Below are 25196 nucleotides of genomic sequence, written 5' to 3'. Positions count from 1 at the left end.
TTTGCACAGTTCTGAGCATGTTGGTGTTAGTCTTGCTGCAGAGTCGAGAGTTCAAAATGATGAAGAGCTCCTGGGACTTGCCAAAGGCAAAAGCATCATAAAGAGAACATCTTTTGTTTTTATGAGAACCAAATTTGCTGAGATGTGGCAAATCTGTGTCCTGTAAGGAAGCGATCGCAGAGGGTGGGTATTGGGAATTCAGCAGGATGAACTGAACATTCAGGATGCCACGTAGACCAAACTTGGATATATGTTCCTCAGACTGTCCCCTTGGCTAAACGCTCGAGATTGCCTGCACCTGCTTTGCTCCTGACTGTGCAAGTACACAATACCGCACTGCCAGGTTAGATTTTAATCAGATTTTAAAAATATTGACTACTATAAAAGCCTATTTAAAGGCAAAAAAAAAAGTGGGAAGAGTTATGGAAAGTTTCTGTAAGTGAAAGAGAAGGGGGTACAACGCCATGTTTTGCTGGGTGGGACCAGACCAGTTTGGCTGTCCTGGTCACCTTGAAGGGACGAGGGACATCTCTTTCTGCAGTGGGATGTCTGTATTCTGTGTCGCAGGTATAATCAGCTGGCCACACAGTGGAACACAGTGACAACAGATAAGCTGTTGTCACAGCTTGCTTTGATTAGAATATGGACTTCCATGGGCGTAATTTAGAATCCCTGAAAATTAAAAAAAATTATTGTGGATATGCTACAGCAAAGTAACATTCTGGAGTTTTAAGTATCTACATTTCTGAAAAAAATATTTGAACTTTAACTGATTAGAACTCTTTTCCAAATTAATTCTGATGGCCTCCAAAATCACAGGTATCAAAATCTTTGAAGGTGAAGAAGGTATCTGACTTTATGATACCCTGGGGTCCTCTTTTTATTATTTGAAATAGAGTTATTGGTAGAAATAGTTTTTCTGTTCTGTGAAATGTTTTGTCAGTTTGTGAATTTCCTTATCTGGTTCAAGATCACAGGCCAAGACCAGATGAAAATGGTTTTGTGGATTTCATATCTAACATACTGTAGTTAGTTAAGTTTTAAAGTAAAAACATTTTAAGCACAAAAAGGCATTTTGTTCTTTGAAAGCTATCAAACTGAAACATTTCAACAATGTCTATAATTTGCTTTTTTATTTGATAATTTTCTGTCCCTGTTGAAAAGTTGTGTCAATTGAATTTTTAAATGGAAAAAAGGTGTCGGGAAATCCCTCAATAACTGCAGTCTCCAACCTACTGCTTCCACTGATTCTGGTATCATTGCTGTCGTCCTTCTGTGGGATTTGTGGATCAGTTGCAAACCACAGCAACATTTTGTTTCCCTAAGGTGAATGGTGGTATCTGAGCATGCCTACATATGTTGTATGGCATAGTCAGCAACCAAGGCTCTTCTCCACACACTGGCTTTTCACTATTCATTAAATAATAGGAAAAGTTTCATGTTCAGATTTCAGTTAGTCAGACTGGGGCCAAATTTAGGAGATGAAATAGGTAGCTCTTCAAGGCTGCTGCTTCAAACTGCCTGTAATGTTTGCAGTGTCAATCGTCTGTCATAGCTGGGTGGGGCATCCATGAAGGATGGATGTTAAAATCCACCTGCAAAGACCACTGCGGAATAGCAAATAGTGTCATGTTATCCCGTAGAGGAAACAGCAGGAGAAGCAAAGGTAATGCAGAATGGTGATAGCAAAAAAACAGTGTAACAGAATATTGAACAAAGCGCTCGCATCAGAGCAACCTGTCAGACAGAGGAAATGGTAGCTGTAACAGAGATCTCGTGATGAAAGCAACAAATTAAATAGCAGAAACTTTTGGGGGACAGAGTTAAAATTCTGCTGCTTTCGTTTCCCATTTGTTAAGAGCAGTGCCAGAGCTGGTGTAAGATGAATAGGCATGGCCAGCTGAGCCACAGGGATGAATGGCATCTTCCAATCTGACGGCAAAATGAGCAACTGGACTGATTTAATATCGTAACAAATATCATAGAGGCTCACCCTAACACTCACTGCAGGTGGCTGCTCTTCATGTGTTGGAACCAAATCCTCCTCAGTAAAAATTTAGGTATAACAACCAGTGTCATAACTGCTTGACACTTTGAAATCATATTAGCAGCTGCTAGAAGTAAAAATCTCCCTGGTCTGTTATTATAATACATTTTTAAAGTTAAGTGTGATAAGTTATAGTTACTAAAATTCATGTTCCTTCACCGTTAGTCTTTTGGCTCATTTTCCTCTGATTTCTCTTTGAACATTGTTGAAATGGTTTTCATAGTTAGAGACTTTCTTATCACCCTGCTCCACTTACTCTAAACTTTTTTCTTTAATAAGTCGCTCAAAAGTTTTCACTGTAAAATAGTTTTCAGCCAGTTTCTTATTTGATCAAAGCCTTCAAAACTACAGCCACATGAAACGTCACATTACTTTCTGGACTTTTGTCAAAAGTACGTGGACAGAATAGATACAGATTTGTAGCAAACACGAGAAAACAAGTGAATAAATCTTTCTGTGTGAGTGTTTTTCAAACCAGCACTGATCTTGGTGTAATATTTGAAAGACATATTTAAAGTAAAATGTGTTTTAAAAACAAGTCTTATTTTGCCAGCTAAAACACTAAACTAGGGAAAATAATTTTCAAATGTTCATTAAATGTTCTTTAAAGCCGTGCACAATTATTAAATATGCTTTTATATCTGTAGGCAACATTGATTTCATCTTTTTAGAATACAACTCAGCATATTAAGGTTAGGGTTTTCAAAAGACATTTCTGTGTTCTCTGAATTCTTACGGATGTTTGATTCCCTTAGGCTCATTTTAGAAATATTGTCATAAAATATTCAAGTTCAGTTTTCTTTGCACAGGATTAAAAGATGCTGTATGCTAGATCCTCAAAGAAACCATGAAAAAGACAATTTAAATGATTTTGCCAGTTTAAAGCAAAGAAATAAATAAGAATCCCTACATTAGACTTTTTCCATGTCATCTACAGAGAAACCCAGTTTATTTTATTTACATTCCTTTCTTGACAACCCCTTGAAACTTTACATAGCTCTCAGGAAAACGAGTCTGTGGAAATACTGTGTCTGCAGTGCTTCTACAGAACTGGACTCATTTATGACTGGTTCAGTTCGTTTTTGATAGCACACTGGAGTGCAGGTTAGATAGCAGCAAACGTCTCAATGAGCTATGCTAGAAAAGGGAAAAAAGCCTTAGAAATCCTTTAAAGTTGCATTAAGTTTTATAAATGCTTTTTTATAAAACCAGCCAAAACTCTACTCAGCCAAATCTCTTTGCTGGGGTACACGTACTCATTAATTTCAAGTAAGCTGATATGTATTTGGACTACACATGTCTTTTTTTTTTCCGTAACTGGAACAATATTAATTATTTTTTACATATTTGTACAACTTCAAAAATATGGAACATTGTTATATTTGAGGATACCTGAAGTAGTCATCTGTCACTATGATAGCTGTGCTATAAGCTAACATAGGGAAAATATTTTTAATGTTAAATTGTTTAGGATAGGTGTGTACAAGAGAGAGTGCTGAGGGACTCCACAGAGCAGGCTGAGCATGTCTCTCCTCTGTAGCTGGCTCCCTCTGGTCCTGGCTCTCCACTGTGCATTTTGTGGACCCCTATGGTCCTGTGTCTCAAATATTGTTTTGCGTAGGGGGTCTTTTCTACCCGTGGTGAAGTGAAAGCTGTGCTGCAAGCCATGAGGTGAGGGGTTTAGGGAATGGACACATGCTTCATGCTGTGGAGTATGGCATGATGAGGTGTTTAAGGGTACAAAGGATGCAGAGGTGATGCTGGAGGACTCTGCAAGGTGGCAAGAAGCAGATCTAGAGCAGAGTCTACCTCCATTCTGCCATTTGGGAGTGGTCCCTAATCTCTTGAACTATGCTAAGGTTTAATTTCTAGGTAGTTAATTGGAGCAGTTCAAAACAGAGCTAGGGCTGACCCAGCAGTTATGCAGTGTGGGTGATCAAGGGCTCATAAATGCTCCTTGGGCTTTGGGTCCAGCAAGGGCATTCTGTCCAGTCCAGTAAAAATACGCCAGCTGAAGCTGACGTTCATGTGAGGAATAAGATTGCCTTGATGAGGGCTGTGCATATTCTTAATATCTTAACACTGTTTTAAAATACCATGATCAAAACAGCACAAAACTTGATTGATTTCTTAATAATGTTTTCTTATTCCAAATATTAAAGAGTCTAGAAAAGGAGACATGGACCCAAGTTTCCCCATCTCATAGAATCATAGAATGGTTTGGGTTGGAAAAGACCTTAAAAAATATCTAGTCCAACCCCTCTGCCATAGGCAGGAACACCTTCTAACAGATCAGGCTGCTCAAAGCCCCATCCAACCTGGCCTTGAACGTTTCCAGGGACAGGGCATCCACAACTTCTCTGGGCAACTGTGCCAAGTGTCTCACCACCTCCACAGTGAAGATTTTCTTTGTAATACCTAATCTAAATCTACCCTCTTTCAGTTTAAAACTATTACACTCCACCCTGTCACTACACTCCCTGATAAAGAGTCCCTCCCTATCTTTCCTGTAGGCTCCTTTAAGTACTGGTAGGCTGCTATAAGGTCTCCCCTGAACCTTCTCTAATCTAGACAGCCCAAATCTCTCAGCTTGTTCTCACAGGGGAGGTGCTCCAGCCCCCGATGATCTTTGTGGTCCTCCTCTGGACCTACTCAAACAGGTCCATGTCTTTCTTATGCTGGGGGCCCCAGAGCTGACAAAGTCCTCCAGGTGGGGTCTCATCAGAGTGGAGCAGAGGGGCAGAATCACCTCACTCGACCTGCTGGCCATGCTGCTTGTGGAAGAGCAAGTAGACTTGCTTGTCTGCAGAGTAGGGAGCTGCTTACCCTTCTTTCTTTCTTTGACCCCATCAGTCATTAAGAGTTTGCATTGCAATAGCTCGGCTTCAATGGAAGAAACTGAGAATTTCCTTTTCCCCCTACCTTCTGATCTGGTGAGGAGGCCGACATGTTGTGATGCAGCAGGTATGAGGCTGAATCCCATCAGCCCAAGGAGAAAAGTCTTCGATGACCTAAGTGGCTTCTCTAAAAACACTCAGGCTGTATATTGAACATGGTCTCCAAGAACACCTCCACAGTGGCTCTATTTTAAAGGAAAATTCTGAGCCCAGTTGTCAGCCTTTGAAGATACAGTATAAGCACCTGAATCCAGCAGAGGTTTCAAGCCTGTACCAAAGATCAGTGCCAAGTCTCTGAGAGAAATCAGATTTCTGACACAGCGGTCTCAGCAGTGTTTTCTACAGGGTAACTTCAATATTGCCATTATTCTCAGCTGACTAATGCTCTCCAGGGAACTTGCAAGTGTAATCCAGAATGAAAATCTCATTGCTGGGGCTGGGCAGCTTCAAGTTAAGGCTGACATTGCTGAGTGTCATAATATTACTTCCAGTTTGGGGCTGTAGAATTTTATTTTGAAGTGGTAACTAGGATTTTCTTTCCTTCTGTCAACATCTTTCTGAAAGGATCTAATAAACCTGCTAATCAGATGATTGAGTTTTGCATGGGGGTTGCTGGTTTCCTCCTTTAGAACTGTCTATATGTCACTTTAATTAAAGCCTAGCAGATTATTAAATCACTAGAACGAAGAACCAGCAGGATTTTCAGTCTTTATACTTTCCAGGACCTTTTCCAGCTCCGCGTGCTTTCCTTCTGTATCAGTTAACCAGTAAGAAGTTACACAGATTTATCCTTTTTTCCTCTGAAGGAAGTGTTGTGTTTCAGAGTGGTGCTGCTGGTTGCTCACTGCAGAACATATGATTACAGAATCCAAAGCGTTTTTTATTAACAACAGATGTCAGGTAGTCCTGTCAAAATGCCAGGGTTTATTTGATAGCAGTGATATTTTTGATAACCATATCTATGTTGAATAAATTCTCTGGCTTTTCATTAAACATCCAGAAGAGTTATTTGCGTGCCGGACAGATACACTAATTACCTTTTTTTTGATGTGATTTCCTGAGTGAATGATTACAGTTTGACAGGTACTCTGAAATATCTATGGCAGATTCAGGCATATTTGAAATTAAGAGTATAAAATAGCTAATAACTAATAGGAGTTGATGGGAAAGAGGGAAGCAAAAGACTTGGACAGAAAATGAACTTTTTTTTTTCTTTTAAATGTTATATGATATATATATACACAAATGTTATATGATATTATGGGATCAGCTGGCACTGCAGAATCCCTATGCCGTTGCAAATTAATATGGTTTTGAAGTTGCTCAAGTCAACCATTTCGTATTCATCTTCTGTGTCAGAAAAAGCCTTTTATGTGACAATGAGCTTACTGGGATATTATTAAATCATTTAATCCAGTTGTTTGATGAGTTCCATGCCCTGATCACTTATAACTATGAAAGGTTATGTATACATCAGAGAAACAATTTTTTGATGAGTTGTTTATTTTGCTTGTTGAGTTTATGATGCTGGTGTTTTGCTTCTACCTTCACTTCCACTAATCCAAGGAGTTCATTTGAGTAATTTGTTTCCACACAGAATGCCTTTCAGGAAAATCTTTCCGGTTCCTTATAAATGCACTATATTCACTTTCCTCTCCCCGACAGATCCACAGCCTTTCTTCCCTCCTTTGTTCTGTGCCCCAAATATACTTTTTCACATGCATGGCTCTGTAAGTGGAAGGTGGCCTTAACGGGATTGCTTGTGCTCTTAAAGGTGTCCCTGGTTTTAGATATCTGTTGAACAGAGATGTTATTTTCATCTTGCTCTACAGGATTCAGATCCAGGTAATGATTCCTGACAAATTCTCTGGGCATCTCATTCATCTGTACAGGCCCCATGAATTTAATACTCTGGACTCAGAGGCTATGTTTATAGGGCAATATAATGAGTGTCAGGGACCAGTCTCTCACCCAAGGCCAAGTGGCACAGGGCGTCCCCTCATCCCCACTGCTGAGGGCTTGCTTTCCAATGGCTGGCTTGCTCCGAGCAGAGCTCTTCAGAGTTGTTTGTAACAAAGCCAGAGCTGCTGAGTCAGGTGGACAAACACAGGTACGGTGCTTTGACCTCATCAATTGCCATCTTTTATTTAGCAGTGTACATGAGCCCTCTGAGCTTCACTTCATTGCAAGTTGTCCCCTGAACTAGGTGCACCGCAGCTGAGGGTAGACTTGCCTGACTCACAAGACTGGCTCATCCTGATCATAAAGCAAAGGTTGCTTCCGCACAGGCAGGCTTCTTGGGGACCTTTGCTCACGTAGGTGAATGTGGGATGGCCCCACCGAGGCAGAGGACTGCTGAGGGGGGAGATATGGACCCAGTATCTAATAAATTTCTGTTTTCTGTGTGCTAGTTTACATGCTTCAGCAAATAAAACATGGTTGTATCAGCAGAGTCTATTTGTCTTTGGCTTCTGCTTGACACTTCCACTTGCAAAATTGCTACAGCTGGAATTGTAAGCAAATGATTTCTTTATTATTCATAGCAGCAGGTGCTGCAACAGCCTTTTGGCTAGAGTTGTACTCTCTTGGTCCATGGTTTCTATATATTTGATTAGATGGTGCTGTGCTGCTCAGATAAGATGCTAGTCCTCCAATAAATGTATTTTGTTATACCATCAGTTATGTAGTGCATTATCATTATTATTTCCATAAATCAGTTTCAGTTGGCAGCTTTCTGTTGCTACTTGGGATTGTTCCAGCAACAATTTGCATCCCTTTTGTATGGCATCCTAAAAAGATTTTGGAAGTTAACATAGTCTGCGTTTGATTTTATAATAACTGGTGCCCTTCTGGCTGTGCTAGAACACAGAAACCAGCTGTCCAAGTGGGATTGACATTTATTTTGATTCACATATCGTTTATGTATTCTTCAAGAAGTGCCTAACCCAAGATTCAGTATGGCGATTTAGGCACCCTCCTCCAGTGTGTGTATGCCAGCATCATAATACTAAAAATCAGGTGCCTGTTCCCAGCAGGGTGACTGAGATCAGCGTGGCTCACTGCACAGTGGAGGGACAGAATAATGTTCCCCGTGCAGAAAAACAGTCCAAAAACCTGGCACACTGATGTGGGACCTGCCTGTCCCTCGCCAGTCTATGCAGGGTGTGGCTGAATTTCCCACTCCTCTGGGGAAGTGAGATGCTTCTGCTAGAGCCCTCTCCTGAGGCCTCAGTACTGACTCCTTAAGCCTGTAGTGATGTAGTTCTGCTCCTTACTCTTTGCAGAATGGGCCAATGTATAAAGACTTGGGAAATAAGTTGAATTTCCTCTTCAGCCAGATGGGAATCAGCAGCACATTCTCCCTTTCTAGGCTGTAGAAGACCTAGGGGGAGGAGAATCCCCCAGCCTCTCTAACAGCAAGAGTGGAAGAGGTCTGGCATGAGGTCTGTGCTCGTACCACCGAGCCTGGCACCAGTGGGCCCTCACTGGGGAAGGGTGCTCAGCTCCAGTCTCTCCAGGCATTTCACCATCACTGAGCTCAAAATCAAAAGGGAGCCTGGATGAAATCTGTACAAATCAATTCAGTCCAGGCAAGCAAGCAGCAGTGTGTGGGAGCCAGAGCTGGCCTTGACTTGGAGCTAAAGCCAAGCTACAAATTGCCATTAACAAAACCTGATTTGGACTCAGGCACTCGTTATCTTCCCTTCTAGAAGTGACCACCTCACTTGCTGCCTGCTGGCTGAAGACAGGCTAACTTCAGCTGCTGCTCAGGCAGACCTTAAAATGGAGCAAGAGGCTTTTTTACAATGAAATTGCCTTGCAGGAGGGAAAACAGCTGTAGTGTAGCTGTGCTTTCCCTATTATTAAGAGAGATGCTTCACCAATTCAGTTCTGTGCTTAGAGGAGGAATTTTCCAATATCTCAGTAAAATTCTTCACTAAATAAAAGGTAAATTAAAAACATGTTTTTATAGACAGATTCCTGTCAAGGCTGCAGAGGTAATATTGATTGAAGAGATAACGGAGCACTTGGTGCATCTGATGGAAAGGTACAGATGGTTGGCCATATGGGGACAAGCAGACATGAAGAATAGCGAGTGTGTCACTTGCAAGGTACAGGAGGGGCTGCCTTCTCAGCTGGCTGCAGACTGGGTACTTCACACCTGTGAGTTCACTGGTATCTGGAAGAATCAGTTCAGCCTTCTGTTTAAAAAAAAAATAGGTGGAGTTTCACCCATTATGCTAGTTTCATTTACAGGCTGCACTGCTGGGAGAGTTGACGGATCTATCATATAAAAGGAGAATGGGTGATATGCATTTAATCACTGGCAACAATCTCCTGATTTGGGCACTGAAAGCTATTAAAGAGAAAAGTAATGGACCAAGAGTTGCATCCAAGTATTACATTAATGGTACCACTTTCAGTTAGGGTAGCAGACCCGAAGCAGAGAGTTGAAAACTATGAAGAACACAACACAGCAGGTCAGTTTGGCCACATCCCTCAGACAGAGGGACCCTCTCCTGGTCACAGATGAATAAGCACCATCACTCTGCCGCTCCGAGCTGCTACAGCCACAGGGGTCCTCTGTTCCCCACCTGTCGGTACAGCTGCCCGCACATGCCTCGCCAGCAGCCTGCATGCTGCCTTCCCAAGCCCCACCAGCATCGTGAGACACTTTCAAGCAGGTTCCAGTGTGCTGGACCTCATGTATCTTTGGAGCACGTGCCCTGCTTGTGCCAGAGACTGTTCCTAAGCTCACTCTGTGCAAGACAGGTGAACCTGGTTTGGGAATGGACACCAGGTTGTCCTTAGCAAGCAAAACTAGACATTCGCCATGATTTTTATTTATGAGCTCTGGATTTTATGCCCTGTGTAAGGTGGTGATGATGTTTAAGAATGACATATATTGTCATCCTGAAATGTGGAACTTATTTGAAGGAAAAAAATGTATAATTATTAAACAAAAATTAATTTATTTCTTACAGGTGCTGTTTCAGAAGCTGTGTAAGGAAAAAGCAGGTAAGAACTGTATTACTTCTTGAAAGGTTCTTGGTGGCTTCTGTAGACATGCATGTATTGATGGAGGACCCATGGGAATCTCTTGTATTCTCAATTAGCTATTCTGTGCAGTCACTACAGTCACTTCCATGCTGTTGTTCATTATGTCCATGTTCACATTGTTCATGTAGTGGTGTAGGATTTACGTGGTTCTTAGGAAAACTGATAATTCAGCAACTTGCGACTTAACACCTTGCAAAGTGAGTTCTGAAATAACAGGGATAAAACCAAGTATTTGTTATTGGTGTCAGAGTGGGACTAAAGGGCTTGCCGTGGCACCGGGGGGGCACAGGGTGAGTGGAGGTGAGGTGTACCTGAGTGCATTTTCTGGCTTAGCACTTGCACAGCAGCCAAGTCTGGTGAAGAAGCTCATTACACAGGCACATGTTCCAAAAAATGTAACACCCCCCCAAGCGTTGTCCCCAGCGGCAGAGTCAGAGAGTCATGGTGTCCACATCATTCCTTAGCATGAGCTCACCAGCTGGTTAATGCGGTTGTTAATATTAACAGTATTAGTGAGTTTGACTATTCTAGGGAGGTTATTTAGGTACATGTTCTGCGAGGGAGGCATCAAGATCAGAGTGTAAACAAAGTTAAAGGAATAGATACCCTGGACCCCACATATATTAGCATCCCAGGAGCTAAGGAGAGGTTTGGATAGACAGATATACACACAGAGATCCTGATTCAGCAAGACACTTAATATGCAATTAAACCCACATTTGACAAAACCAATTCATTGCAACAGGGAGTAACTGCTTGGATGATTTGCTTAACTGAGGGTAAATGTCCTTATTAAATTGTAATGAAGCACAATTAAGAAATACAGAGAAAAGAAGCAGCTTCCCAGAATAGGGGTTACTGGAATTTAATAACAGCCCCACAGTTCTGCAAAAAGAAATTTCCCCAAAGTCTAAGTGAATCCTCATTCCCACAAAAGCCTTTGCCAGCTAGAAATAGTTCAGTCATGAAACAACTGATCTCTGGAGTCACCTATTTCTGACTGCTTTTTCTGTTTCATTAGTCGATATGTATGCAGTGCGTGTCAATTAAAATGAAAGCAATTGGACATTGTTGTTGTAATTATCCCTCTGTCCCTAGATGACTTAGCATTTTTTTTTTGCCTGAAGGACTAGTTTAAGCCAGTTTGCAAACTCAGTGATTTCTTCCTGCTCAGAGTATCATCTGTCTCTGCTCTAAATTGCATCCTCAGTTCTTTCCAAGGGCCACCTTAACTCTGTTAGAAACAGATGAATGAAGCCTTTTGCAGCCAATGTCACTGATTCAATGGCTCTGCTGGCAAATGTGCTGACTTAGCCAAATGCCAGCAACCCTGGCCTAGAAGACTCATGTTTCCGTCGGCTATTTTGCCCTCATGTACTTAACATTGGGACAACAGAACACAAAGGCAGTTAAGCATACTGTAAATATAAGTATTTTCATTCAAGTTCTGTGCACATTAACTTTTTCTGCTTTATGCGTTGTATGTGTATTTATTCCATGATGGTATTCGCCAATGAAACATACGCCTGCGCCTTTCAAAGCTAAACAAATCCCATCAATTTTGAGATTGATTTAGCAATTGTTTTTATTGTTTTCATTGGTTGGATCAAAACCTCTCTGTGACACTGAAGCCTTGCTTTGTAAAGAAAAGGAAAACATGTCAACGGCACATAAATTTTAAATAAAACCAATTATTTTAGCAGTGTTCCCATTTTTTATTATGATTAATTTTGAACTGTTTTATTTTTATGGTAACATTAATTTTGTCAGCAAAAGAGATGAAGTTTAGCACCCATCTTTATAGTAGAACATGATGGTTGAAAATTTGATAACTACAGACATGAAAGAAGAATGACAGGTCATTTTCTGACACAGTTCGGTCACTGAGGTGGAACTTTAATCATGGAAATCTAGCATATGATAGAGCTAGTAATAAATTTATCATTAAAATGCTTCTGGCAGAAAACTCCCATTTCTTCAAACCGAACCATTTTACAGGAAAAGGTTAGCATCCATTAATTTCTATTTCAAATAATTTCTCTAAAATAAACATGCATGTCTCGATATGCAATGATCTAACAGTTTTCAAAGTCAGAAGTTTTAATTTCTATTTGGCTTTCAAACTTTTCACTTCAAAATTTGTTATGTTAAAGCATTAAAAAAAAAAAAAGAGAAAGCCCGATTTAAATTTAAAAAATGGCCAAATCTATGTCTTGGACTGAGGGACAGGATTCTTTCCAGATTTGCAGTTCCTAAACATTTCTGATATGTTCTCTGCTTTCTGGATAAGAAATTTTTTTCTGTTTTGTAATTTCTAACATGAGAAGAACACCCATCCTGCCCGTATTGTCCACGTACAGAACCCAGCACTCTTCTGCTGAAGCTCATTTTCTGAACAACTTTCCTCTTACATTTTCATTTCTTATTCTATCTCATTACCTTTTGTCATTTTTTCTTCCCGTCTTTTTCTTGGGAAAAGCTCTCTCAAACTGGAGCTCTCAAGGCCCAAAAGAGTCATTTCCCAGAGCACTGGTGGGTCATAGCGGGGCAGCACCCTGCCCTCCCCACCACACAGCATCAACTGGTTTGGATGGAGATGACCCCTCTAACCCACTCCCAGCAGGAGCCGGGGACACACAGGGCAGCTCCGAGCTGCTGCAGCCACGGTGTGGGCTCCTGCAGCCCTTTCCCCAGGGCTGGGCTGTCCTTGGATTCTAGTTGTTCTCCACATAAACCATATTTGTGTGTGAGAAGAAAAAAACCTGTGCCCTTCAGACTACTGTTCTTTCTCTTGCTTGCATTTTATTTTACAATTTTTTTTTCAAATAAATGCAATATTTTGGGGCTTCCATGCCCTGGATTTGCCGTGGGTGCCTCACAGTATGTTAAGCAGGTAACTGAAATATGTCCTAAGAAAAGCTGCAGCTGCACAGACCACTCAGCCACCCTGGGGAACCTCCTCTGAAGTATCGGTATTGCTGGCAGTGTTGCTGTGCTAGGCCTAGTACTGCTATTTCCAGATGTAGTAACACTGGTACATTTAACAGTGCATGCACTGGAAATAATGATGTTCTGACCTTTAAAAAAACTGTGCATTAGGAAAAAGTATTAAATAATAGTGAGATGTGACTACAGAGGCATGAATTTATTCTGCTGTTTTCTTTAGCAGCAGCAGGGTGCAGCATGAGCCAGTGGCTCCCTGAGGACCAGGGACAGACATGGGAACAGGGTCAGACACGGCACCAGGATGGCCAGGCAGTGCCCTGGGGACAGGGATGGGCCAAGGGTGGGATGGGATGTCAATCTGCAGGTTGGGTCCCATGGCCAGGCAGGGCTACAACAGAGCTATAGAACAGCCCTACTGCAGCACTGGGGGGCTGCGATGGACAGTCCTGGGTTGGCCTGAAATGGGGTTCCAGAAAGACTTGGAAATTTATGTATTTATATAATTGCACACTACTAAGTAAATGCAATTAGACCTAGGTTGCAAATGTGGTGTCACCCACACCCTTTAAAATGTAGTTAGTAAAAGCACAAGGGACAGTGGCAAGAGAGAATAAGCACTTTGGAGTGGAAAAGCTGGTTTTCATGTAGACAGGCTTACCCTTGGTCTGTAGGTTAGCAAGTTGTCTGTTGGCTTTCTGTAGAAGCAGTAGACAGGAAGACGATTCACACTTGCACACCCTGTATGTGATGGCATGAATAAGCAAGTTTTATGAATATGTAAAAAATACCCTATTTTGTGGCTTTGCCAAGATCTGTGAAAACGTCAGCTTCATGCACCAAACCCTGCTTTCTTTGAGAATGAATCATAGAATCATTAAGGTTGGGAAAGACCTCTAAGACCATCAAGACCAACCATCAATGCAACACCACCCTGCCTCCTAAACCATGCCCTGAAGTGCCACATCTACACGTTTTTTGAACACCTCCAAGGATGGTGACTCCACCACCTCTCTGAGCAGCCTGTTCCAATGAACATGGCTATCCTGGTGATAACTGTAGTTCCAACCATTAAACCACATTCCTGCTGTCATTAATAGATGATGTCATTAACAGGACTGCCTGAGTCCCATCACCATGCAATAGACCACTCTGTTCTAGTTATCGTCAAGTTTTCTTCTCGTATTGCCAGGTACATAACACCAAACCCAATCTGTGCCACCTATCTCTATTCTGGACTTGTAAACCAGAAGATCCTAACTGTCTGCTGTGGTACCATGGAGGACACCTTGGTTAGCTGCTCCTCTTGCCATCAGATTGCTGCTGGGTGTTTAGATAGCCTGTGGCAGTCACTGTTAAAACCTGGCTGACTCACACTATGCATCCTTACAGCATCCTAGTATATCTTTTAGTAAAAGTCATTCTATTCAGCTTGAGCATTCTAGCTGCCTAATGTATTTTAAAGTTATCACCACATAGCTCAAGCTGACTAACGCAGAGCACACTTCATCATGGGTAGGGAAAACGAGCTTTTACTTTGCTGACAAAAATTTCAAGTCAGATTAAAAGCTGACACATCCTCTATTTTAGCGTTGCATATGAAACACTAAATATAGCAGCGTGCTCGTGTATTTGCTGATGCATGGTAATGTAGTCTGTAGCAGAACAGCAATGGGCTGGCAAGGAAGATGGTGCACTGCAGTAATACGATAAAATCCTCATGTGACCGTAGCCACTTCAGAAGTACTCCGTGGATAATTGTGTGTCCTTGACTGATTTATTACAAAGTTCAAATAGAGGCAGTTGTGGTCCCAAGGCTTTAATGAATAGCCTGATCCTGCAATATTTATCCAGGCATAATGCTAATTGACATCAAGGAGAGGTCTCCATAGTGTAAGAAACCAGAACTGTGCTATATAGCAGCTATAAATGAACAACTGCCAACAAAGGGCCTGATTCTTGGAACTGAGAGGGAACTGCAACTCTGGCTAGCTCTTGTTAGAAACTGCAGGTGCTTGATTCATCACAAGAACAAACCCATGTACAGTAGTTCCCACTGATTATCTATTTTTGTGTTTCCTTGGTCATATAACATTTTATGCTCATGCAGGAGTTACAGGTTAATCGCACTGTGAACAGGGAAATGGATGTGGCTCACAGAACCATAACCTGTTCTGGGATTTTCCTTTTGCTCATGAGGAGATGGAGAAGGTGATCTCTTTCAGCCTTGCACTTGCAATGGATGCCTGGCAAGTGTGCTGGAGGTGGAGCTGAGGCTGTGGCCATGAGCACTCTTGTCCCGTCCTCTGCAGGAGAGAACAAGCAGCTGGATTAGACATTCTGCAGTCCTTCCCAAGACCTAGGTAGTACTCATGTCTCAGGCTGTGATTACACCAGCTACAAGAGTTTACCCAAGATGAGGACCTGACCTTAAATAACTGGGAAAAATCAAACATTGTCATCCAATGAGCCTGTCCATTTACTAGAAAGCAGGGTGGGATCGCTTTGACATGTTTCCAACATGAAGTGGAGATGCTTACTTTGGACTGAAAAATGAACAGGCTGTTTTCCTCAGCAGTAGTATAGTGAAAGTAAACTAGTGAATAAACCCAGCTGTTTAGTGGTCTTGGCCTGTTAACTAGTTAAGCTCTATACTGTTCAATAAGAAGCACGTAGACTTGGTGCTTCTCCCGCAGTCAGTGCATCAGAGGGTCCTTTCATTTGGCTCCTGTTCTAATTTCTGTGTGGTGCCGGTTTGGCTCCTAAAATTAGGCGGTGAGATTGTCTCTTCCTGCCTATATGTTCCTTTCATAATCAGCAATGATAGAACAAACCCCTTCTTTGTTTTTCTGAAAAGGCAAATCTTTGCTACTGAGCTCCTACTGACGTATTGGAGCAGCTGAGGGCAAACTGTGATCCTCAGCTCTCAAAAGCAAGAGGAAAATGAGAACCCTTGCTATATATATATCTTAGGATATTGCTGTTTCTAAAAAAAACCAACCCAGCTGGAGATTAAAAACATATATGTTTACTGTTTTAGTGTATGAATTATCAACAAAAGCTTGATCTATTAGGGAATACTCTGAATTTTATATAAGAAACCTCTGAAACAATGAAGCAGTAATGCATAAAGACACTTGATACACATACTAATACTCCATGTCAAGCTAAATATCATCCACCATTTCCCTGCTCCATAGTTTTTTCTGTAACTTTGATTTTCGGTCTGTGTTTTTAATAAGAAAGAAAAATATTGAGAAGACTAGAGCTGGTAAATGATAGAAATGATATCTAGTCAATAATTGTACAAAATATAGGTGGTTTCAGAATGAAGGTATTATAAACATTTTTCCTAACTCATTTTTTGTTTACAGCTTGGACTCCTGAAGAGACCTGAACACTAAACAGCTGATAGATGAGCTTGGGTTTGTAACTACTCTTGAGACATGACAGGAACCTTGCTGTAAATGGCAATCTAATGCAAACTGACAAACTGCTCTGAAGTTTTGCTTCTGTTGGAATTAGGGGGTGTTGGTTTCCAGCAACTAAGGTCAGACACGGAGCCATAGTATTCTCAAGTATTTCATGCTATGACTGAACAAATGTCTGACAAAAGTTGTGGACAAACAGCCATACTCAGCTCCACTGCATCTGAGCAACCAACTTTCTTTAAACAGCCAAGAGTCATGGCAGAGGGAGTGTTTTGGCATTTAATGTTCATTCCAAGAGTAACAAATCCTGGAAATTTTTCACTGAATAATTAAAAAAATCTAGTATACCCGTTTTCTGTTTCAATCAGACCTTTCCCTCAGACCTCTCTAATAGCCACAGTGCAAGCTATGTCCTTGTATTTTATTTTCTGGGCAAGGTATAATTTCAGAAGTTTGAACGTTAGGCATTTTAAAGTATGCAAGCAGCAAAATAAGTCTTTAGTGTTTTATAATGCTAACTAAGCATTACAGCTCTGGGAGAGACACACATACCTGGAAGAGTGAGTTATATAGTAGGAGCCTTTTGTTTTCACAGAAAGCATTTCTACCAGGTAGCAGTTCCAGCAATTTTAGTGTTCTGCCTTAGAAAACATTTCCCTCATGTAACAATTCTCTAGGTTCAGGTTTTGCTGTTTAACTATTTAGGATCAGTTCTTAAGGAGTAGCTTGCGAGTTTTTGTGCTGTGTCAGAGTGACAGGTAGCTCCTCTCTGAAAGGCTCAGGGCACAAGATAGATTCTGTGCTGTTTCTTTGTTGCAAGTCGGACAGGCAAACACAGATGAATGCTTCTGGCTGGAACATATGCTGATTGTAAGTTATTTGGGGCAATAAAGCTATCAAATCCAGCTTCTGACCTTTTGCAACATAGGACCCTTTGTGGGATAGTAGTCAGACCATGCCACTGTTCCATGCTATTAAACAACCTGCTGTGTTGCAACCTTTACGCAGAGGAGATGGCCATGGCACAAAAAGACTGTGTAACTGTGACTGACTATGGTCAGCAACACCAGTTTCCACTTCCACAAGCACCAGTGATGAAGCCCTTTACTGGTGCTCGTGTTAGGACTGAATGCGGGATCTCTAGGCATGAGCCTCAACACCTTGCACTTAAGTAATAGCCATGTTAACTTAAAGGAAGTAATCACTGCACAAGCCTCTCCCTAAATATAACAGCACCACTAGAGGAGGACAAAGAGCCATGCAGTGTTAATGTCAACTACAGGGGCACCTTCCTAAGAAACAGGAGTTGCTTTAGCAAGCTTTTCAACTGAAAACCATCCATTCCCTGCCCTTCCTGTTCTCTGTATTAGATTCCATCCAGGCCAGCAAGCTGCTACGACAGAAATGCACACAGAGGTTATTGAGCGCTCAGCACAAGGCAAAAAAATCAGTAACTTCCACCATGCTATCAAGCCACATATGAAGTGCAGCCATAGGAGGAGGCTGGAGCTGTGTCCGAAGGCAGAAGACATGCCAAAGCCGTCCCATGTATAATTCCATTGCCTATAATGGCATTTGTCAGTTGTGATTTTGGCTCTCTGTCTTTGTGAAGGCAGAGCAATAAGAAAGGCAAGTTCAAGGAAACAGATGGCCAAAAAGTTGCTTTATATATGGATATTGTTAAGTGGATCTGAAATTGCTATTCCAGCCTTGGTGAAGTTGGCTTTTGACATGGGGTCTGAGAAGGTAATGGCTTTAGGCTTTTATTTGAAATTTTTTTATATTAGGTACCTACCTACCCTGGAATTTTTCTTGGTTCCCAAATACTCTGTTATATAAGGCTAGCGTGTATGTCAGGACAATTTGTTTTAAAGCAAAAGGACAAATTTTTGTCTGGTATAATTCCTGTGAAAACTAATGGATTTACATCAGAGTTGACTTAAGCACCAATTCAATGATGGTTTAAAATTAAGCAATATGATTAAATAGTCAAGAAATTGCTCAGCACACTGTACAAGGCATAGGTCTGCCTGATTGCCACACAGCTTTTAGTATTAGCTGTAAATTTCTGAGTAGGAAGGAGAGACTGTGACATGTGCAATGGTTGAAATTTGGTTTGGATGACTCCTACATGGGAATGTAAAAGGAAATGCAGAATTTACTTCTATGCAAAGTTGATTAAAAATTCATTTATTCCATGAACTACAACTGGTAATATTTTTTAGTTACTCAAACAGTTACAATTGTCATTTTATATTGCTTAGTAGTAACTGCCATTTTCTGGAATTCTTAGCTTGACAAGGGTGTAAGTATTTGAAAGTTGGACTTGATAATCCTAGAGGTCTTTTTCAACCTTAATGATTCTGTGATTCTATGTTTCTAGTTCTCCTGACTTTAATTCAGTTTTTATTGCAATACATGATTACATATGATATGTAATTGACACTAAGATAACACTTGCTAGTGAGAAAAGCTTGCTTTTAAAAGTCAGGAAAATGCACATCTGTAAATCTCACAGAAGTTATTAGATTGGTTGAATTGTTTTCAAGTCCATAACTATCAATTTCTTTTAAAATGGCCTTAATTCTGAGAAGTAAACTGATCCTAGCATAGACTCTTGCAGGTTTATCCTGTAGAATATTAAGAATTCCTCCTTTGTAGAACCTAATTCTGCACCGATTGCACTCACTGGCAACTTGGTGAGGGTAGGATTAGTCTCTTAATGATGCATTTATAGCTGTATAGAAAATTATTTAAATCTGTAAAGGAAAAAACCAACCGCTTCCACTTTTCACAGCATTTTAGAATCAAACAACCCCTCTAAGTAGCTGAGGAAATGGGAAGCTCGGGAACGTTATATTTCATAAAATATATGTAGTTCTTTTAGCAAAGTCTTAAAACTACAACTTACTTGGATTGCTAATTAAGTCATTTATTATTTTTTAATTGTTTGTCCTCAGGTAGTGACAATGGGCCTCAGGCCCAGAGTAGTGTCCTTTTGAGCACCATACAGGCAGAAGGAGAGTCCTTCCCTCACAAACCTTACAGCCTTATATTACCATCGATGTTCTTCATACAAAAAGGTGGCTGTTCTAACATTTACATTTGTTTCTAATTCATTATTCAAATAATTTCTCAAGAGCTTATTTTGATGCTGATTGGTGTCCAGGTTACAGTCCCCACCCTGCCGGCTGCTCCAGCAGGAGTTTATTTTAGCACTGCGGTTGTGCGGAGAGCTTCTGTTCATGCATGCCAGGGCACTTACTTGAGCTGTTAGCGTTGTCTTAGCCAACAGCAGGTCACAGGTCAATGCTTCCTAGTATAGAAAAATCAGAGAACGAGTGGCTAATGCCCAGCATGTTGGTAATCCACTCCTGCCAAAGACAGAAGGATCTGGGGTGCAAAAATTGGATGGAGAGACTCAGAGAACTGTTTCTACTGTGACTGCTTCCCAAAGCAGTGAAGAGGGAATATGGAAAGGAAAATCTTTGTAGGAAGGTCTGGATAGGCTGGAAGAGTGGGCCAGCAAGAACCTTATGAAGTTCAACACAGAGAAGTATAAGGACATGCACCTGGGAAAACATAATCCAGGAGAGCAGCACAGACTGGGATCCACCTGGCTGGAGAGCAGCTCTGTGGAGAGGGACCTGGGGATCCTGGTAGACAGAAAGCTCAACATGAGAGACCAGTGTGCTGCTGCAGCCAAGAAGGCCAACAGGATGCTGGGTTGCATCAAAAAGGGCATCGCCAGCAGAGAGAAAGAAGTCATCATCCCACTCTACTCAGCGCTTGTCAGGCCACACCTGCAGTACTGGGTACAGTTCTGGTCCCCGCTCTACAAAAAGGATGTGGACAGGCTGGAAATGGTCCAGAGAAGGGCCACCAAGATGATCAAAGGACTGGGAAGCCTGCCATATGAGGATAGGCTGGGAGAACAGGGTTGTTCAGCCTTGAGAAAAGGAGGCTCAGAGGGGATCTCATCACCACGTACCAGTACCTTAAAGTGTAGCTACAAAGAAGATGGAGACTCCCTTTTTACACGGAGTCACATGAAGAGGACAAGGGGGAATGGACACAAGTTGCTCTTGGGGAGATTCCGATTGGACATGAGAGGAAAATTTTTCACAGTGAGGACAGTCACCCATTGGAATAATCTCCCCAGGGAAGTGTTTGACTCGGCCACATTGGACACCTTCAAGAGTCGTCTGGACAGGGTGCTGGGCCATCTTGTCGAGACTGTGCTCTTCCTAGAAAGGTTGGACGAGATGATCCCTGAGGTCCCTTCCAACCTGTGATTCTGTGATTCTGTGAATGGCAACATCCCACAACTGACTGGTCTTTCCTACAGCCTTTCCCAGCCGTAGTGGCCTTACTATCCATGGCAGGCCTCCATTGAGAGAAGCCACTAGTTTGGATTTCCAGGGTCCTTCAGTAGGCAAAGTGGGCACAAGGGCAGAGATACTCTGGCATTGCTAGCAGATTGCTGGTGTTGACTATAAATGTATAGCACATAAAGGTAGTCCTGCTTTTCACAGTCTATCTTTTCTTGTCTGTTCACCAACACATTGTTGAAATATTCAATTTACAGGTCTCTGGACTCTAGTTTGATTACAAAAATGTAAGATGAGTTTCCGAAGTTAAGCTAAAACTTCTCGTCTTACATATTTTCACCTATTTAACAGACAGATAGTACTGATGCTGTACGCTCAATAGCTGGATGATGTATTGGAGAATTCAAAATATTCAGTAACTTAATTTAAAGTACACCTTTTCATTTATGGCTTTTGTCGATGTGCTCATCTTTTGTGGCCACATAGCCTTGGAATGTTTTAAGTGTAACAACAACCATATAGGGATGGTGTCCAGACTACACATAGGTATCCAAGCTACACATACATAAGTAACTGAGTGTATACAGAAATATGTGAGAATGCCTCTAACTTGCTGTGATATGTATATGGAACACTAATGTAAATACTGTATATTGTGCTTCCTTAGGTCTTGAGAGACCCTGTGTCTTATGGTCACTGGGGAGGAAATACCTTTAATCTTCAAGCATTCACTTGCAATGGCTACACTTTATTCTTAGACAACAATTTGGATGGGCACACAGAATTCCTTTCTAGTGGTTTTATTCTCTTGGGTTTGATCCTCTTACCAAAGTTTGTGGCAAACTATCCTGGACAATGACAACAGAGGCCAAGTGGAATGATGAAGTTCTGGAGTTCTGTTGTGTAGGGCTGTGCGGCTGTTGAGTATGCATCACTGTCCTTTGGAAACCACAGAGCCACCTGTCTAGAGCGCTTGGCTTATTTCATCATTATCCTTTCAGATATTACAGAAAAGCAGCTCCTGTTTTTTGGCAGGAAACACTCTCCCACACTCATGTTAGACGACTCCTCTTTGCCTCCTCTCTTGCGAGCAAAAACTTTGTCAAGAAAGCACCTTTGTCTGGGCCAGGAGCAGAGACAGCTGATATTCAGCTAGTTATTTTGATTGCCTGGCTGGTAGGGGTTGGGGGAATAGATAATGTCAAGATTTCCTCTGCATTCCAGATCTGCTTTCCTCCTACGGTTAGCAGGCAGCGAGTGTGACTTTTCCCACTTGGCTTTTCCCACAGTCGGTAAGACTTATCTGACAACAGAGTTAGTGTCAACTGTCCAAAACTAACTAGGAGATATCTTCCTTTCACCACTCCTGTGCTGTTATTGCTTATCAATGTCACTCACAAGCTTAAATGACTGGTTAATTTACAGACATACTGAGACAAATTCACTTCTGTTGCAGCTCGGTTGAGTTCAGTGGAGTTACTGGGAACAAGTTTGGCTGTAGGTGTCTGAAAAGCACAAGTGGTAGGAATGTGATACTAACAGAAGCAAGAGCAGTGCGACAGTCAAAACAAAAAGGAAACCCTGAGCTTTGGCAGGATTCCCATTTCAGATTTCTGGAGTGTGATCCAACAAGGTGTTCATGTTTTACAGCTGGTGCTGCAAGAGAAAAGTTGTTACTCAACAGCAAAACAGTTCCAGTGCCTCCACATCAAAAGGTAGCCCATGTTAAAAAAGAACAAAAGGAGAAATAAGTCATAGGATTTCAGACACAAATTCTATTGAGAATCATGAAGACTGTGCTTTTAAATCTATTAGAGACTTTAAAAGAGACTAATGTGAAACTGAAACATACTGAGATTTTCAAATGAGTCTATGATGGTTAAATACTGAAATCCTATTAAAATTCCACAGAAACTGGAAACATGAGATGGAATTGATACCTCCAGCTTTATCTAATGTCTAAGATGGCTTTCTATGCACCTCTTCTATCAATGGGGGGAGATGCCTTTTCAGAGTGTAACATCATCTTCAGCTGGATCAAGTCCCCCTCCACAGGTCTGCTGTAGCACCTCTTCTAGGCAGCTGGGTTTGGGTGGAATGACTCACTCTCTGAGGGATATCCTGCTTCCTCCCAGCTTCCCACTTCCTCAGTTCTCTTTTAACAACGGGTGCCTAAAATCCAAGGAATGGGAATCTTACACCTATTGCTTTTGAAATTTCATTAGCATTTCCAATTCACAGATGAAGTCAAAATGAAGTGTAAAACCAAGCGTTTAAAAGTTATGTTTAACTCAGTTAATTCAGTTAACCTGGACTGACAGTGGAAACAGTCAACAGTGTATCCAGAGCACTTTGTTCATTGCTCTGCACACTTCCTCTACACCATGCACGTATCTTACCTACTTTTTTGTCTCTTACAGTCTGCTGGACTCCCCTATCTCTGTTCATTTTCTCTCCATTTCCTTCTTTGCAAAATCCAGTTTTAGTTTTCCTCCATAGCATTTCCATTGACTATTCAGTTTCCCCTTAAATTCACTGCCACTTTACAGTCTGGTTGCTCCTCTGCTTGTGATGCCTTACTGTGGTCTTCCTTTCTTCCTACTCTTCCTCCTGCCTCTCCTGTTGCCTCCACTCCATACGGCTATGTTATCCAGAGCTTCTTAGTCCTTTGGTTCTCAGTGAAATGGGCAAACGGCTCTGCAAGCTCTCTAAAGCCAGGCATAATACTCCATCTCTACCCTTGCAATCAAAACAATTTCTTGCTTTTCCTGCTGTCATGATCTATCATGACATCATCCATGGGTTATGTCTCCTTGACTAGCTGACAATTAGCCAACTTTCTGGGTAGTAAGAAACAACGTTTAAAAACTGAAGATCAAAAGCTGAACTTCCAGATTCCTCTTTATACCTTTAAATAAATCGCCTGATTTTCTGAAAGGATTTCAGAAGTGGCTGATGAGTGGTAACTACTTCTGAAAACTGGACAGTGACTTAGGGACATAGTTTTTAAAATCATGACTTTTTTGTGCCTGAGCAGAGCATTTCCAGACTTAATGCCCAGATGTGCGTGCATTCTGGAGTCCTTTTTTGCAAATAAGAGATGAAGCACTGCCAGAAATGGAGTTAAAAGTGAAAATGTTGGAATACACTTATCAGGTTCAGCTGTCCAAGGCAGCTAGAATGATACCCATATTTAAAGATGAAAAGAAGTAATTGTGGGCAGTGAAAATAATTACAGCTTCCCCTATTAATTATCATACATGTTTCTGAAAAAAAAACCAACAAGCTATAATATGCCCAGATGAGAATACAGCTGTAGAATCCAGTATGGCTCTTTAAAAAAAAAAAAGAGAAACAGCTTTTGCACAGGAAAACAGGAAGAGATAAAACTTATCTAGGCTTTCCAACTAATATTCCAGAGATCTTCAAAACAGAGAGGAAATAATGTGAGAAATCAGTGTGGGAAGGAAATTTTGGTCATAGTACATAAACTTCATAAAAGATCTAAAGACACCCAAATTAAACTTGTCAGTTTTTGGAATGAAGAGAGGCTAACAATAGGTTGCCTAAAAGATTTTTACTAGGACAAGTATCATTTAAAGCTTCATTATCTTAACAAGTGAGTGAACAGATGGCAGAATCTGTAGCAAACTCAAGATTTCCTAGGGTACTAAAGATTAGAAAAATTTCTGACAACCAAATTCTAATCACCAAAGCAGGGTGATTTGACAACCTCAAAGCAGATGGGATTTCAATTTACCTAACTCTGAGGTAATGCTCAGGAATGATCTGAAGCGTTCACTGATACTGCATGCTTAACGAAGTGTTACCCGTTCGGAAAAATAGCTAGGCAACATTATGGACAGCTTAATCAAAACAGCTCAGTGAAAACAGCTGTTCAATTTGCAGCGTTAGTTGTGAAAGCAAATAAAATGATAATTTATATGAACCATAAAGAACAGCATTGCTATTATTATAATGTCATCATGTAAATTCAGGAACTGTATCACAGTGACGTCCAGCACTGTCAACATTACAAAACTGTCTGCAACAAGAAACATTCAGAGAAGTCAGTGAAGGGTGATACGCAGGGAAGATACAATCATTTTACTTCACTAATGAAAAATGTTGTGGCACTAAATTCCTACTCACCTTTAAGTCATAGGGATATCCAATGAATGTAAGATACAGAACATGTACCACCCCCACGTGCTGGAAGCTGTTTCCCCAATTAACAAGGACCATCAAATCAGCAAGAAACTGAGGGCTTTATACCCACCTATTCTTAAGAAGCATGATGGGAGTGAGCAGGGAAAGGGAAGTACCCACACTGCATGAAATTTTTCAGGTAAGCGTATGGGAATTTTACAATTACTTCAGCAAGTCAGGAATTTCACCATTAATGTGAGATTGTCACTAGTGTTTGGTCTAAATTGGGTGCGCGCGCGCGTGCGCGTGTGTGAAAAAATAATTAGAGCACTTCTTG

The 25196-nt window shown here is 41.3% G+C and overlaps 1 protein-coding gene across 5 annotated transcripts in view; it reads left to right on the top strand.

Annotated features, from left to right (window-relative positions):
- Positions 1 to 25196, top strand: part of STARD13 (StAR related lipid transfer domain containing 13) — a 309280-nt gene that overhangs the window by 124232 nt on the left and 159852 nt on the right. For all 5 annotated transcript variants that reach the window (XM_075084943.1, XM_075084952.1, XM_075084931.1 and 2 more), the window contains one exon: positions 9930 to 9963. In XM_075084943.1, coding sequence (XP_074941044.1) covers positions 9930 to 9963 — 34 coding nt within the window. The remainder of the gene's footprint in view (positions 1 to 9929; positions 9964 to 25196) is intronic.

Source organism: Phalacrocorax aristotelis, chromosome 1 (genome assembly GCF_949628215.1).
Source record: "Phalacrocorax aristotelis chromosome 1, bGulAri2.1, whole genome shotgun sequence".
Taxonomy (NCBI): domain Eukaryota; kingdom Metazoa; phylum Chordata; class Aves; order Suliformes; family Phalacrocoracidae; genus Phalacrocorax; species Phalacrocorax aristotelis.
This window is presented reverse-complemented; position numbering and strand designations above follow the sequence as displayed.